Below are 17143 nucleotides of genomic sequence, written 5' to 3'. Positions count from 1 at the left end.
GGCATTTTTGTATTCCTAAACATGAATATTGCATTCTCGCTACTTTTTTCATGATCCATCCACAAATTTTCTATAATTGCATTATTGTGGATTTTTTGGTTAAAAAAAAAATTAAAGAAATACCAAGGATTTTGTGTTTTAGACCTAGTTGCCTAGTGTGTGCTAGGTATATATTACTGTCTGTTTCATTATTGTTCTTTTTATTTAGTGGAAGGAGGATTATTAAAACCATAGAGGATTGGACTGTGGTATATCTGTCTTGGGTGCAATATATTGCATCTTCTCCATTAATAAGCAATAGGTTTTGAAGTTAATTGTTCATACTGATGGATATGCTACATCGATTTCTTGATCTGATTTACTGAGTGTTGATTGTCATCAGAAGGAACTTTTGTTTCCCAGCAGATGCAGGGCAGCATTAATCAAGTCAGACAGGTGTCTTTAAAGCACTGTAACATGAGTTACTATGAACAAATCATCTGAGTCTACAGAGACTGTCGATGTGCAGTGCAAAGAGTTTGCTACCTGACAATTGAATGTTTTGCATCACAACTTATTTGAAAAAATACCTTTAATCAAGATTCATGTCTTCTATATGCCCCCTGCTCCCCCCCCAACTATTCATATTATACATGAGTCTGGTTATAGGACTTCAAAGCACAGCTTTGGCCCTGTTCCTACATCCAAGTACAAAGTACATTTATTTCATAATAGAAATATCTTTGAAACACTGCAGATACAGATTTGCTCTGAATTATATGTTTATAAAACAGAATTTCAAGGAACAGTTCAAAATTAATTTCTTCTTATGTGAGTAATACCTAATTTATTAGAAAGTTCTCTGTTTCCTTAAATACTTAGAAAGCACCAAGATATAGGTGTGTGTGACTGTCAGGCATGAGGGAACAGATTTACTTAGATTCAAATGTCTTTTGTTTTGATATGTTCTTGAGGAAGCAGTGGCAATACTAAAACCATTTCTTTCTTTCTGAGGTTATCCCTGAAAGCAGTGCCACCTTTGGAGAGCTTCATACTGTTATGCTTAGGCTTAAGATGACTAGTAACTTTTCTAATAATGAGACCTTAAAATATTGTACTATTACTTCTTCCAGCATCTCCTTCATAGTATCTGAGAAGCATGTTTGGATGGATGGATGTTCTAGTATTATTTTGTCCTAGTAAGTGAGATGTAGAAAGCAATCCTTAGTTCATCCATTCCAAAACTTTGAAAGAAATTTTACTGTAAAAAATATGCTACTGCTAACTGTATATGTTACCCTAAAACTTCTTAAATATCTAGAATCTAAAGCTGTGAATAGTTGCAATTCTCTATGGCTTAAAGGTGTTTCAAAATGTACTGAAAACAATGGAAGTCACTACCTTAATTTCGATCGGATTTAGGTCAAGTTCTGAGATGCTTACCTGTGGTTGTTGCATAAGAAACTTGTATATGTTCTTTGCCTTGGCTCTCTGAATGAGTATAAAATCATACAAGATTTTTGGTTATTTACTTTTTCAACATTACAGTTTTGTTTAGCCTGTGATGTTTCATTGTAGTCTTTTAATTTTTTACAGTAGCTTATGCTTTTCCTTGGAAACTGAGTCACTACAGGCCTTAGGCTATAGTTTCAAACTTGCTGATATATATCCGTACGTTTGTCAATAAAAGTTCAAGTTCCCCATCTATGTCTATAAAGGAATTAGGCTTTCCTTCAGATGAAATTGTATCTAGATTCTGATTTTGGCTGCTTGCCTGTACTTGTTATTGTCTAAGAAACAGGAGGGAAAGAGTTTAATCCTATGATATACTCTCCACTTTGGAAGTCAATCTTACCAAGTGAGAAATTGTTCCAATTCTATCATTTCGTTTGCTGCAAGAGAAAGAAACAACTTGAGTGTTTACACTATGTGCCACCACCACAAGCAAAATATTGGAAAGGACAAAATGTTTGCTCTTGTTTAACTGTAAAAAGGAGCTAAATTAGGTACAATAATTTTTTTTTTAAATTATTGTATATATTTGAACTAGAAGTCAGTTTTTCAAGGAAGTTGTAACATTTTGAATAGAAGTGGATACTGAGCTGTAAATACACTTTGCTTTTGTAGGAGCATAAAATGGCAAATAATGTAGCTTTTTGTTACTTACTTGTATGGGAAATACTGAGTCCTTTAGTTTTGGCTTATGTGTCTTCCCACTGTACGTCATGACTGGAAGAAAATATTCTAAAGTAGCTTCCCATTGAGTTATAGTTTTCAGAACTACTTTTCTTAGTTTGCTCTTTGTACAGAAGAAAAAGAAATTAACTTAAGAGCATTGAAAGGATTTTTATATCTTTGTATCAACTCAGTGTGTTTTGAGAAGTAAAGTCTACAAAAGCCCTGTGATAACTGCAGCAGATTTTCTTCCCCTTCCCCTTTCCTCCCCCACCCCCATATTTGTGCCAATTCCTTCAGAAAGGAAGAGATGCCAAATCTGCATCTAATGTCTCGAATAATGAAAAAGTAGAGAAGAGCATTTTGTCAATATTAAAAATTGATTCCTTTCCTTTTGGAAAAATTTCCAAAGCATTACATCACAGTAGCATGCGTAGCTGATAAAGTGTATGTGCAACTGAATGACATGATACTTGACAATAGTAAACTGAATATCTCAAGGGGGAGTTATGGCAGATGTGTATTCTGATGGTGTATGGCTTATGTATAGCTTCTTTTTCAAGACTGCCATATGTTGTTTATTAAATTGAAAGATCTGAACAATACTGAAACTTTTTTTTAAGAAAAAGTCTGTCTTTTTTTCTTACTTTTACCCATGCCAAGTAGCCTACTGTCTCTGACTTTTCCTCTGTGTTGCCTAAATACAGCTCCATTACATTGGAAAAATAATTTATTGAACTATTACTGAGTCTTGATAACTTGTTAAAAATGTAAGTTTTAAAATAAATCTCTTTTGAGTTAGGCTTTCTAAGAAATAATTAGAAATAACAGCCCTATATTACATTCTGTTTAGAACAAATACCTATATTACTACCTTCATGTTTATTGTATATATTGTCTATTTCTTCTTGTATTTTGTACTGGGTTTGATTGCATAATCAGCATAATAAAGGCACATGAAATTTTTTTCTTGTTAAGTGTGATAGTGATAGCTGAACTTGAAGGCAATAACAGGTTCTGTAATTCTTTAAAAAAGGTTACATGAGGATTTGATCATATATTTACTCTCATTTTTGAAACTAGCTACTATGTCCTATTACAGTGAATTTTATTTATTTATTTTTTACTACTTTTGTATTTACTGTCTAAAATACAAAATCGATTACATAGTAACTCTGTTAATACAGATTGGAGATTTGATTTTGGTTGTGCACAGTTTGTGTATTCTCTGTCCAAGTAAGTCTGAATGATCATCTGTTTTCTTGAAGATTTCTACAATAAGGTATTTTCTGGTGAAAGTAGTGACTGAGGAAATAGTGACTGTGAGAGATTAAGAGACTTCAGCAAATGAAGACTGTGTACTACTGAGCATATAGTCATTTATATGTATTTTTTCCTTGAACTTCATATTTTGACCAGCTAATTTAAGCATCTTGAAAAAGACCAAGTTTTCAAAACCATAGGATGAAGTCTGCTTTCAATCTTGTCATTTCTAGAGTACCTAGATTTGATTGTGGATTTGCAAAACTTTAAATTAGGCCAGGACATGGTTTGGGTTTAGTTTTCTGTAGGTCGTATGCTAATACCAAATATATATCTAGATTAATGACAAAAATATAGATTCAGTTAGTTAAAATACATTTTGTTTTATTTATTTTTACTTTAGTTGTAATTAGAAAATTCAAGTAATTCAGAGACATGTGCCTACCCATATGTACAAATACTCATTTTAATCTGTATACATGACATGCACAGTTCTATTAAATTATGTTATGGTTCTGTGACTTAGATAGAAACTGAGCTATTAAAGTATAACATTTGCTTAAATCTTCAAAATATTTAAAGGTTCTATCTATAGATTTTAAAAGTAACCAGCTGTTGTTTGGATCTGAATGGTTGATAGAATTGGCAATATTTGTACTCTCTACTTGCATGGCCTGAATATGATAGCTAGATTTTTTTCTATTTCCCTTTGATGTATTAAGCTAAAGATTCACAATGACTATGATACAGACATTTAAAAATTATGCAATAAATAATGCAAAAGACAATTAAGTTTAATCCTGCAAAATACATGGAAAAAGTCAGAAGTAACTTTTTAGTATGGCAGTTCCTCAATAATATTAATGAATGATGTAGCCCTTTATAAGGTACCTCATCTTTTTATGTCTAATATGGATATTAGTAAAATTGCATTATATTCTGAATCAAATTGAGTTACAATTACATGACAGTCCTTATGCATTTAGATATTTGAAATTGATTTGAAAACTATGAAGAATATGATTATATTTTTAAAGAGTCTTCTCTGAAGAATTTCTGTCCCTTGATAAATATTGCATATCGGGAAAATTCCAATCAATCTATTGTGTCTATTGCCCAGTGGAAATGGGCAGCCAAGTGAAAATATAAAAGGCACCTGGGAACAGTCAACAAACTAAGACATGATCAGGAAGTCATTTTTTAGTTATTCAAATAATGAAGATGTGAGGTACTTGGTATTCAGATAAAGATGATGGCATCTATTGGATTTGTCAGCTTCCAGCTCTGCTGTATATTAAGCAAAAATGAGAATAAAATGTAGAAACATATGGACCTGAGATAAAAGAAGAAAAGTAAAAAGAAAGAAAGGCCTTTTAACTTATGTGCTTTGATTTTTGTCTTAGGCCTCCTGGCAGGTGATGTGTTTACAGATGATTCATAAAAGTACACAGAAAAGCAGGGCATGGGGACTAGGAATACTTCGTCTCTTATTTGTGTTGTAGTCCCTCAGAAGCTTGTCAGATCATCTGTGTGGACTATGCAGAGACTAGTCAGTGGGGACTATTCTTGTCTGTTGTCAAAAATTGTTGCAGTCATCTAAGCCACAGCCAAAGGTTATACACTAACATGACATTTTCCATTTATCTCAAGACTTCAAAAGTTGTAAAAATACCAGATTGAGGAGAGTTTCTTCCTGAAATGGAGTTTCAGGACTTGAACTACAAAGCAGCAAACTCTTGACCTCATTAACAGTGTGTTTTGGCCAAATGCGGTAATTGTAAATGTGCACTTGTGTACTGTTCCTGTGTAATAGCTTGAAAGCTGTCTTACTTTACGTAATCTTAGTCTTTGTTCCACTGGAGTGGAACAAAGGCATTGGTTTGTATGAGGTAGTATTTCACCTACTGCAGCCCAATGCTGGTTTCAGGTACATGAAGCTGAAGCAGTGTTTTGGAAGACTGGCCTATTATAATGTAATTTTATTATGGCTCTTTATTTATACTGTTGATATTATTTTATATTGGGTTTGATGCCATATTCAGGATACCATTTCAAAAATTTATGACTGTTAATTCTTCTTCCAAGAAGTTTTTTTTTTTACTTTGTATGAAAAGTGGCCATTCATTGGAGGATGGGCTGGACCCCCTGTGTTTCTGTTTCCGAAGCTGGTGCTGTAATTACTAGGCTTAATGAGTGTCCATGTGTTGCTCTGCAGGCTGAGCTAAACGTTGTCACCCCTCAGTGTGGGTGAGGAAGAACGAGTGAGAACTAGGTCAGGCTGGGCTATAGTCAGTGAAGAGCAGAAGTCTGTGACCCGGTAGCTTCTGGCAGGAGCTCGGCCTACCCACCCAGAAGCTATAAAAGGACAGAAGCTGGAAGCAGCAGTGGGATTTGTCTAAGTTGAAGCTGCAAGACACTGTCTGCCTTAAAGCACAAATCTCTAAGGACTTTACGGCCAGTTGATCACTTGGGACTGATGCACGTGTGTAGGTGTGTGTTTCCTCAGGTATTCTGGACGCTTCCTCCCTTTTACTCTGGTCACTGCTTTCCATATAAACAAAATCAAATGTGTTTTATATCTGAATTATTATTCCTTTGACTAATGGATGTATTGTGGATGCTGTAGAGGAGCATTAAGAGAGGTTGATGAGATCACCTGGTACTGGAATAATTAATTTATAGCCTGCTAGTAGCAAGGAGATATAATTTCAGATTTTTCTCTGGCAACAGGTAATGCCCTAAGCACAGGATGTTAAGTAAAAAGGAAAGGAGAGGGGCGGCTAGGACAGTATAAGACTATCCCTTTGTTTCTTTATGTTTTGTTAAAAATGTTTGAAGACAAAGCATAATGTTTCAAGTTGAATAAAACATGTTCCTGGAAACAAAATAAAATTTTAAGATGAGAAAACCACCCCACATCTCCAAGTACATGCATATATGGGAAAGGCTGTATCTGAACTGTTGTTTATTCTTTCTTTCTTTCTTCCAAATTTTTCAAAAGATCAATGCTTTAGGTTGTCTATACATACTACAGAGTTATATTACAGAACTGTCCTGTTAAAATCATTGTATTTACAACCATGCAAATTTGTTTAATGATCTATCTGGCCACCTGCATCAGTCTGGTATGGATTCATCCAAGACTTCACAAGAGAGAGAATTGCTGGGTTGTTTCTTTTAGAACACAGAAATGCCTGCCTAAATACTATACCTGGATCTAGGGCTGATTTGTACCCGATGAAAAAACTCAAAAAACAATTCTGAACTTGGTGAACTGAATTGAAAAGATGGTTTCTCAATGTTCTCTGTAGATTATTAGATGCCTGTCATGGATAGGGGTGACATTAGGAGATGGATTTATTTATTTATTTATTTATTTATTTATTTATAGAAGTAGCCAGAATGAATGTTTGGGATTCTGCTGAAGAATGGTTTGTACCAGTCACCTTTATTTTGCACTTCAGGAATAGTTGGTGGGTTTTTTTTCCACATATCTTTATTTTTCTCTTCAGATTACAGAGAAAGAGGATTGGTAGGATAAAATCAAAGCAATCATAATTACATTAGCAGGGTGATATGGCAAGATAAGATTTAAGAGCTTCTAGTTCTGTTTACTTCATTCTGAATTAGCTTTTATGTTAACACAGCATGAAGATGGCAAATTCATATATTTTCTTTCATCTGCCAACACCGGAGCTCTTTTCTGGGACAGAAGCATTTATACGTGCTTGAGGAGAGAAGCAATTCTGCTGAAGCCCGGTAAACCTTCCAATAAGAAGCATTATATGCCATCAGTTTGAACTGGCTTTTATTTGAAGTAAAGAAAATATTGACCTGTTTGCTATTCCTTATATACTAACTTTTTGTTGCTCCTCTATTATAAGCACTTTTGCAGAAGACCTTCAAAAGAAAAGATCAGTTATACGCTCTATATACTAGACATTTGTGTGTTATACTTTGTATATGCTTCTCTTTTGATGTACTTGAGATTCCAAGTATGTGTGTTAGCTAGCTGGTTGGTAAAGTGAAATTACCCAATTTATCAAAATCCTTTTGTTTCAGTTCTCCTCAGAGAAGGAATTCTCTGTTCATATTTGTTGTAAGCTGGATAGAATTGGTGAAGAGATAATTATGGTATGTCAGTCATAGTTGAGATCATCAAAGTCTTTCTTCAGAGTGATTGTTTTTGTGTCTCTGGTAGCTATATTTCTTAGGAAAGAAGTGTTATTTGGGCTATTTTTGCTCTCATATGTGTACACTAGACAAGATGCATTTTCTCTCCATTTTACTTCCCTCAAAGGACATAAAATTTGGAATAACAATGCTTAAAAAAAAAAATAAAGTCAAACTTCTAGATGATAAGAGAGTTCCAAACTTTCTTTTGGTGTTTCTGTTTTATTAACCTTGACAATATGTGTAACCTCTACTAGAAACAATTCCTGAATATTTTATAAAAGATGTTTTATAAAAACTAGATAGGAATTTTGCAGTCCTGAGACAAAAGTCAGAAGTTCGACGTCATTGTGTGAATTGATCAGACTAGTTGAGGGAGCACTTTTGGTCTATTTCTCCTGCATTGTTTTCAGAGAGATTCTTTTCATGAATTTTCTGAACTACTTAGAAGCTAGTTAATTTTTTTTTTTTCTGTTAAGTAAATGGAATACTACTTGTGGGATTAAAAAAAAAAATGGCTCTGAAAGGAAGCTAGAAAAGTGAAGAAGGGTTTTAGAAACTTAAAACATGACTTTGCAAATGCAGTGGTAAATAAAGTTTTCTTTAATTCCACTACTAGTTGTACTTAAACTACTGTGTTCAGTTTGACCTGGCACAATATTTTTAATTGGCTGAAAGAAAATTTTCAAATGACAGGTGAAGAAAAGAAAGCTTAGAAGGAAGTATATAGATTATTAAGTATCTGATGTGCAACAGAACGTTTCTTATTTTCAGGGTCTTATTCCTTGGAGGAGTCAGAAAGTAAAGGTGAATTTATCAGCCTTCGTTGTTAGACCATTGTCCACCACCATGGTGACACAGTCCTGATAAAAGTGCAACTTCAGCTCCTTTATTAACAGCTTGAGCTATATATGTGACTCAAAGTGAAATTTAATGTACACTATATTCTGGACTGGAGTTATGGTTGGTTGCGTTAGTCTTGAGGTTCTAGGTTTAAAAAAAATCCAGAACACCCACATGCCCCCTTCTAGGGTTTAAATAGAAGTCACCTAGAACTAAAGTCTTGGACAACTGCAGTGTTAAGGCACTGTCCTTTAGTGTTGGTGGCTAATATATCACAACTATTTTTACGTTTTTCTGCTTTCAGAACTGTAGTGAAACATGAACACGTTCAAATAACTGAGAATTTGAAGCCAATAACTTCCAGTATGCCAGTAACGTAATGGCAATTTAATTGCTTAATGTGTATAACAGACAGTCTCATTTAGCATAAATGAGACTGTAACTTAAAAGCTCGTCTACTTGGTAATGTGAAGATAAAGAACCCTTTTTCCCACAAATAAGGGGAGAATGGGAGAAGCTGGAAAGTTATAAAGGGCTGAGTAATCACTTTTTGCATTTTGTCTTATGTGCAACTGCATGAAGTTTGAGGAAGTGAAATCAGTGCCTCTGAGAACGGGCAGACCAACTCAGAAATGACTGGGAAAGAAAACCAAAGGAAAACTATTTTTAAAAATCTCCAAAGATTTCCCTTATTGCCCTACTTATCTTGTTTGATTGTGATGGTAATATGTGAGAAAACTCACAGAAAAGGTTTGACTAGGTTTGTTATACACTTACAGCGAAGAAATTGCCCAGGGTAAAACTGATTACGTTCTTAAAACTGAAAACTGTGAAGGTAAGTTCCAAATGCAAGATGTGCTGTCAGTTACTGTGACTGATATGCCAGACATGAAAATTACACTAGATGGAAAGTGAACTTAATTTTGCAATATATGGAATATATCTAATTCATCAGTTGCCTTTCACTGTTTTTGACAGGACATTGTTAAAAATTTTTTAATGTCTGTTTTGTGCTTAGAGCGTTTTGAGAAATGTAAATGGGAGCAAACAAGTTAATAAATACAGTATCTTGAAAAAAGAGTAATTTCAACTGAAGTAATTCTGAATTAGCATGTTGAGGTACTACAGTTCATGAACCTTTTTGCACCTTTTGTACCTTTAGGTACACTATTGGCTAACATACTCTAAAGTAAGAAATTTTAAATCCTTGTATATAGAAGTTTTAATGCTTTTTGTGGAATTTTAGAAGAGATGCTCCTGTGGTACATCTTTGTGAAAATATTTTGTTTATCCATTTATAGGGCTCTCTGGACATAAGTAACATTCTCTGTCTCATTTCACCAGCATGCTGCAACAGGTGTTCATTTGCAGGGAAACAGTATTTCTTTCCTAAAGCTAGGGGATTATGATTGCTTTGCTAGCATCTATATTCTGGGGTGAAAACCCTGGTTAATAGATACAAACCTACTTTTGTCTGATATTAACTGTAGTGCATGCCATTCTGGCATAATGCAGTGCTGTATTAGACATCTCTAACTCTGAGCAAACTAGAGGGAACAGTTCAAATCTATACAGAAAATCTGGCTCAGGTGCCAAAAGTAACATATGTTACAGGTTGTCACTGCTTTGTGTGCAAGTGTGATTAAACTGACTGTGGTTCTGGAGTCAGGTTGTGTGACATTCACTTGGAAATCCATTTACTATCTCCTTCTGCACGATGCACATTCCACCTTCTCAGAGGAAGAGAGATCACATTTTGTGGATGATGTCAAATTGTGCAGAGCAGTCAACACATTGGAGGTTGGATTGCCATTCAGAAGGATATTGACAGGCTCACAGGGATGACAGAAATCCATCTCAAAGTTCCACAAAGGCAAATGCGGACTCCTGCATCTAGGATGGACCAACCCATCTAATATTAGAGTTGGGGTTACCTGGCAAGAAAGCAACTTTGCAGAGAAGGACTTAGGGTTCCAGGTGGACAAGTTAGAGGTGTGCCCTTGTAGTGATGAAGGCTAATCACATATTGGGCTATATTTGTAAAAATGTAGCCAGCAGGTCAACGGAGTCTCTCTCCACTCAGCTCTTGTAACACTGCGTCTGGAGTACTGAGTCTGGGGTTGAGATCCCTACTACAAGAGGAACACTGATGTTTTGGAGAGAGTCCAGCAGAAGGCCACCAGGATGGCTATGGGGGTTGAGCACACAGGACACGAGAAGTGGCTGACAGAGCTGTGTCAGTTTAGTCTGGAGAAGAGAAGATTAAAGAGGAATCTCATTGTAGTCCTCAACTATCCAAAGAGGGTTATGGGGAGGGTGGAGCTGGATTCTTCCTGGAGGTGCACAGGCAAGCAGTACAGAGACAAGATGCAGAATGGGGAATTCTGATGAGATGTAAGGACAAGATTCTTCACAAGGAGAGTGATGCAGCATCGGTGCACGCTGACTGGAGAGGCTATGGCATCTCCGTCCTTGGAGATTTTCAGTACTTGCCTGGACAGGGCCCTGATCAACTTCATCTAACTGTGAAGGCAACCTTGCTTTGAGTAGGAGGTGGGAAATACGTGACCTTTGGTGATCCCTTCCAATCTAAATTATTCCATATGCATGCAGCTTTCCAAGCTAAAGGGAGTGGTTATGTGTGGTATTACAACAGACTTATTTTGGGCTTTACACATGGGGCTGATATGCTTAAACTCTCTAAGGCCTGTTAGAGTCCAGGTACTGTGTGTGTCAGATCAGCTAGTAAGCTAACCTACTTTTTCTCTGAAATCTAACCTGGGAAGTCTAAATTACCATTTACCTCTATAGAAGCAAGTAGTGACTGCTGCTTAACTCCCCCCCACCCCCGAACTTTGTAAAAGCTGTCAAAACAATCATGTTTTCCTTTAAATAGGATAAGAAATATATATCTGGGTCTGGAAAAACACAGTAAAGCATGTATATTCATTTTTTCAGCACTCCTGAATGTTCTTTGGCCTCATAACAGAGGCATCTAAGAAGGCTGTGTTTTTCCTTTCCATACGTAATTTTTCATCTGAATCATGGAATCTTTTCTTTTGCTGCTTTTTTTTTTTTCTCTGAAAGGATTCCTTTATTCTTCTGTCTGTCAACACTTGTTTTTTCTCTGCAAGTCTTTTTTGAATTGTAGAACCTGGCTCTAGCACTTTGTTCTACTTTTGAGAGTGTAGTTTAAAAACTGGTTTAAGGTGATGCTGCAGCCTTTTACTTTCGCTAGAGCTTGTGTATTATGTAGTGGGCTGCATCAGCTCAAAATTATGTTCCTTCCCCCCACCCCCCATGGTTTTCATGGTTTTGTTTTTGTTTCAGTTCTCATATCTGACTCTCTGTATGGCTGCATGATCACTCGTACTAACAAAGGGAAGAGGTGGGAACATGTAGGTGACTGGGGAGTAGTGAGGAAAGAACAGTTCTTCTCCTTACACCCATGATGTAGGCACCCTCCTCCATGGGGTCATGCTCAAGCAGTTGCATTTGATCTGGGATGTGGTTACTGCTGCTGTTCTCATGAGACATCACTTTATGCAGCTGCTAACTCTCTTTCATAGAATCACTGAGGATGGAAGACACCTCTGGGGATCACCTAGTCCAACCCCCCTGCTCAGAGCTTGTTCAACTAGAACAGGTTGCTCAGGGCTGTGTCCAGTTGGGTTTTGAATATCTCCCAGAATGGAGACTCCACAGCCTCTGCAGGCAACCTGCATTGACCACCTTCATAGTGCAAAAGAGTTTTCTTGTGTTTAAGTGGCATTTTCTGTATTTTAATTTGTGCCTATTGCTTCTTGTTTTTTCACTGGATACCACTGAGAAGAGTCTGGCTCTGTCTCCTTTAGTCATGCCCCGCCCTGCCCCAGGTATTTATAGGCATTGATGAGACTGGTACATGGTGTTTTTCTTCCCCAAGTGCAGGACTTTGCGTATTCTTGTCATGATTGTCATGAGATTTCTGTCAGCACTTTTCTCCAGCCTGTCAATGTCCCTCTGGATGGCAGCACAACCATCTGAAGCATCAGCCTCTCCTGCCAATTTTGTGTCATCTGTAAACTTGTGGAGGGTGCACGCTGTCCCATCATGCAGGTCAATAGTGGAAGATGTTAAACAGTGCTGGCCCCAGTATCAACCCCGGGGTACCGCACTTGTGACTGGCCTCTGGTTGGACTTCGTCATACTGATCACAACCCTTTGAGCCCAGCAGTTCAGCCAGTTTTCATCTACCTCACTGTCTGCTGATGCATGTTTCATGTGAAAATACTGATGGGACTTTGTCATCTGCCTTGCAGGTTTATTGAGGAGTTAGGAATGTGCGATAGGTATGCTCTTCTGGTTTTGCATTCTTTATTTTTTTTTAGATTGATCTCTAATATTAAGCACTCAGATGCTGAGTATTTGAGCTGCGAGACAACTGTCATCTAGCCAGAGAAAGACCATGTCATTTCAGAGAACATCTGCTCTCACAAAGGATATATACAGAGTTATTGTAAATGCAGAATAAATTTCTAACTTATTCCTACAGACTTAAATAAAATATATGGTTTTCTTTGTGAGTATACAACTTAAGTAGTATTAGCTGATAGCTGCATTATTAGCACCTCTGACATTATGTACGTAGAAAAAAAAAAAGCTTTTCTTCTGTGAAGTTGAGAAGAGGTTCTGCAGCTGAAGAGTCCGGGATAAGCCTGCTTAAAGTGTTTGTTCCTTCCATTTGTTCCTTGCTTGTATTTGTTATCTTCTGGATCATAGCAGTGGTTATTTTGGGAGATGTAATGCCATAAACAGGGAGTACACCTTTATGTAGAGTAAGGGCCAACTTAAATTTAAAAGGAAAGACTTTTTCCTAAAAGTATTTATTATGATACAACAGAAGGAAATAAGGAAAGTAAAAAAAAAACAAACAAAAAAAACCCTTGCAGTTAAACATAAATGAAATGTTTTAATGTCCACAGGGAAGCTTTGGCTATTAAACTGTTAGACTTTGGTGTACAACACTTTAAATATCAGGCATGATTTATCATAATTCTTCATAATTATGTTGCTTTGATGTTGATTAAATTATTAATGCCAGAGGATAGCACTAAAGGTTTAAAAATGATGAAAGAGTAAATGTTTTAGCCTAATTGAAATTACTGAATCTGAAGTAAGCAGGTTTATCTTTTAAAATAAATATAACAAACTCCCCAACTAGAATAAAACAAGAGCAGTTCAATTAAATATTATGGAGTAAAAAGATTAACTCTAATTCTATATTGCATTGATATTCTATATTTTTTAAAAATGATGAACTTAAACTGAAAAGTGCGGATGATCTTACTGCCAGTCATTCACAGTATTGCCTATACAGGCTAACGCCAGACAGCGTCTGGTCATTGCATTTCTTCTGAGTCTAGATTGTATTTGATAGGTGGGGATTTTAGAGCAGTGGAAAGGTGAGAAGAAAACCAGGGATGGCTGAGAATTTTTTTATATTCAGATACTGAGAAGAATTTGAGAGTTTTGTGGTTTGCTCCCTCTTCTATAAATCTTTTTTGCTTATCAAGATTTTCCAAGGATAATGGGAAGAACACCAGTAGGTAATATTCATGCTTCCTGAACCACTGAAAATATGATTGGATATTTTTATAGCAAAAACACATAATTGTAAGGTAAAAAATACCATAGTTTTCTTTGCAGTTGGTGTTTTCCTCGCAGTTGGTGTTTTCCTCTAACTTGCACTTATCCACAGTCATGTTGTAATTCAATTTTTAAGAATTTACTGAGTTAATTCTGCATTGTTTCAGCTGATTATTTCTGTTCTATTACAGGAAGTTCCACCACCAGGATCCTATGAGGTACAAAAATCCTATGAGAAAACATATGGGAAAAGCCAATATATGTCTTCTCGAACCACGCTGGCTGAAAGAAAGCAGGGCTCCTTTCTTAGTGCAGCACCTAGAGACAGCTTACTTATGGCTGACAAGGATATACCAGGTGAGTTTAATTTTTGTCTAGAGAAACACCTCCTGAAATACTATTTTATTTTCTGGAAACCGCTATGAAATGTTAGTGGAGAGTCATTTAGCCATTGATTTTTAGACAGGGCTAGTTCAAGGAATTTCGGGTTGATTAGGAACTAGCTGCCTTAATCCCCTTGTAAAAGTCCTGAATGCCAGGGCATTTTAGTGACCAAAAAACCGAACTGTACATTTGCTAAATTTAATTAGTTAAGGCTATCCATACTATGTTTAATCTGAGATCATTTATTAATGCCTTACTTTTGAACAGATTTGTTTAATTATGTAATATAACTGCATTAAAAAGCAGAATCTAATTACCTACTCAGTGTCTGTATTTCGTTTTTTGGCTCTTGATTCTGAGTTTCACCTTATTTAACTATAAACTTTATTTTGTGCTTGTGGATTGGACTTGATTTGGTAGTCAAACTTTTTGACCCGTTTTTAGTGCTAATCTGGGTCCCAAGTTTGTTTAAAAAAAAAAAAAAAACAATTCAAATGCCATATGTTTTTATCAATGAGATAAAATTACTTGGAATTACTTTTATAATTTAGAAATGTCAAATAAAACCATGTATTGTATTATAAACTGTGTCTTAAAAATGTGTGCAAATGTGCTTGCAAAACCACCTCTGCTATTTCAAAGTGTTGTGGCTAGTATTTTAATGCTTAGTATGTTCTACTTGAAATGTAATATTCACTCACAACCGTATTGTATGAGAAACTGTATTGTAGCTCCACAAACATCTTTGTGATTTACGGAAGTCTGAGGTAAGACATAAATTTAAGAATTTAACAAAGTAGGGTTAACACTGTAATAGTATTTTAGGATATCCTAGACATATATCATCGATAAATGATCAGAAAGTCATTATTCTGCAATTGCAAACTGAATCTCAAACAGAACTTTTCCTCTTAAATGCTGTCTTCCTAGAGCTTAGGGTCAGCCTAAGTTTGGAGCTTTCTTTTTTCTTTTTAAACTTTTTTTTTTCCAGACCACTTTTCTGTATTTTGCAGGTTACTCTAAGACATTTTGATATAAAGTCAGTTAAATAAGAATTCATGATTAAATCTCCATTATGATGGAATGGACAATGAGATTATAGAAACTTCTAAGGAAATGCAAATGTAAATCCAGATGGTAGTAAAAACTATCCCTGTCTGCTACTTGGTTGTTTCTCTGTGACATGTACTAGACATTTTTGGTGCATGTTTCCCAAACAACAGGATATGTCACAAATTCTTCTCTATGCTTGCCAGTAAAGTTTGTCTTTGGCAATGATTTTCATAGAGAGAACAAAGGTTGCAGGGAGATGAAGACTTTTTCTTGGTAGTTCCTCAAAAGCAGTCTGAGGCACCTTGATACACTTGTCTGATGAAGACTTTTGGTCTCTGAATATCAGCCTGCCATGATTCATGAGTCTTCAGTCATATTTTTAAGTGAAAAGAATCAAAATTAAGTAGGAAGATTTAATTAATTCTAAAAAAGTGAGAGTTGGAATAACCAAAGTTGCGAACTGGCAGACTTTTAAGTACTTGGCTTCCTATCTGAAAATTATGACAATTCTAAATGAACCAAACATTGATTTGGTTTAAAAGATCTGTGATTTGGAATTGCTGGCAAGAACCAAATATAGGTACAAAATATTTATTTTTGATCTCTGCCACTGTTGATGTCATAGCAGGCAGGAGATTTAAACTCCCAAGTCAGTTTATTGATAGTAGTAAACTGAGTTTAACTACTGAGTTGAACAAAGACATTTTGTATTTGTCCGCTGCTTGGGGAGGTTTTTCTTTGGTATGTTTTTTCCAGTAATTGTTTAGCAAACGGGAGTATGTGCATAATAGATTTCATGATGAAAAGTGTGAAATGAAGTTAATGCTGACTGACTAATGCTAGTGTTTCTACTCTTGTTAGCTTGCATTTTGCTCTGGGGCAGGGCCTGTCCTCTTTGTTTCCTGTAAAGCTATAGTTATTTAAGTCAACATTTTATACTATTGTATTGACTTCTTTTTCTTTTTTTTTGTTTTTTTGCAAAAAGATACAGATCTTTGGAAAAGGTCACTTAAGTAATTCTGGAAGGCGACTTTGAAGTTTAAGTTTTTGTACATTCCATATATGATCTAACAAATATGATTTTTCATTACATTTCTGCTGAGAAGACAAATCTCTTCACAAAAGAGAACATCCACAGCTCTGTGTTTTCAGCAGTAAACATCAGAACTATTTTTAATTTAACTTCCTTATTTATCTGGTGTTTTCATTCATTTTCTGTAACCAAACTAACACCTAAGTACAGATTTACAATGTTTATAATCTGGATATTAACTAGTTTTTTTGAAAGGCCTTAGTATGATTCTCCTCAGGCAAAATTGTAATGAAATCCAAATGAATGGTCACTATGATACAATTCTTCTATTTCAATTTGTGTAATTTAATATAAAAATGCATTTGAATTCATTTAGTGCAAAAATTCTCAAATAATGTGGATCACGTTATAAAGCGGTCTTCACTTACTATAGTGAATTTTCCTTCATAGCTTTGCAAATGATTTTACAAGGGAACCTCATTTAAAAATGAAAATTTAAAAAATTTTCTTGAACTTTCAGTTAAGTTACCAAAGGATTATTTTGTAATAAATAATTGTAGAATCTGGCTATTTGTCTTCATTGGCTATTAATTGTTTATTAAAGTATATATG

General features: G+C 35.5%; 1 protein-coding gene across 1 annotated transcript in view; it reads left to right on the top strand.

Moving 5' to 3' along the window:
* Window positions 1–14486, top strand: part of STPG2 (sperm tail PG-rich repeat containing 2) — an 87764-nt gene extending 73278 nt beyond the window's left edge. Inside the window, 1 exon segment of the mRNA XM_067297016.1 lies at window positions 14253–14486. Within this exon segment, the coding sequence (XP_067153117.1) occupies window positions 14253–14486 (234 nt within the window).
* The last annotated feature ends 2657 nt before the right edge of the window (window positions 14487–17143 follow it).

The sequence above is a fragment of the Apteryx mantelli genome, chromosome 5 (genome assembly GCF_036417845.1).
Source record: "Apteryx mantelli isolate bAptMan1 chromosome 5, bAptMan1.hap1, whole genome shotgun sequence".
Taxonomy (NCBI): domain Eukaryota; kingdom Metazoa; phylum Chordata; class Aves; order Apterygiformes; family Apterygidae; genus Apteryx; species Apteryx mantelli.
This window is presented reverse-complemented; position numbering and strand designations above follow the sequence as displayed.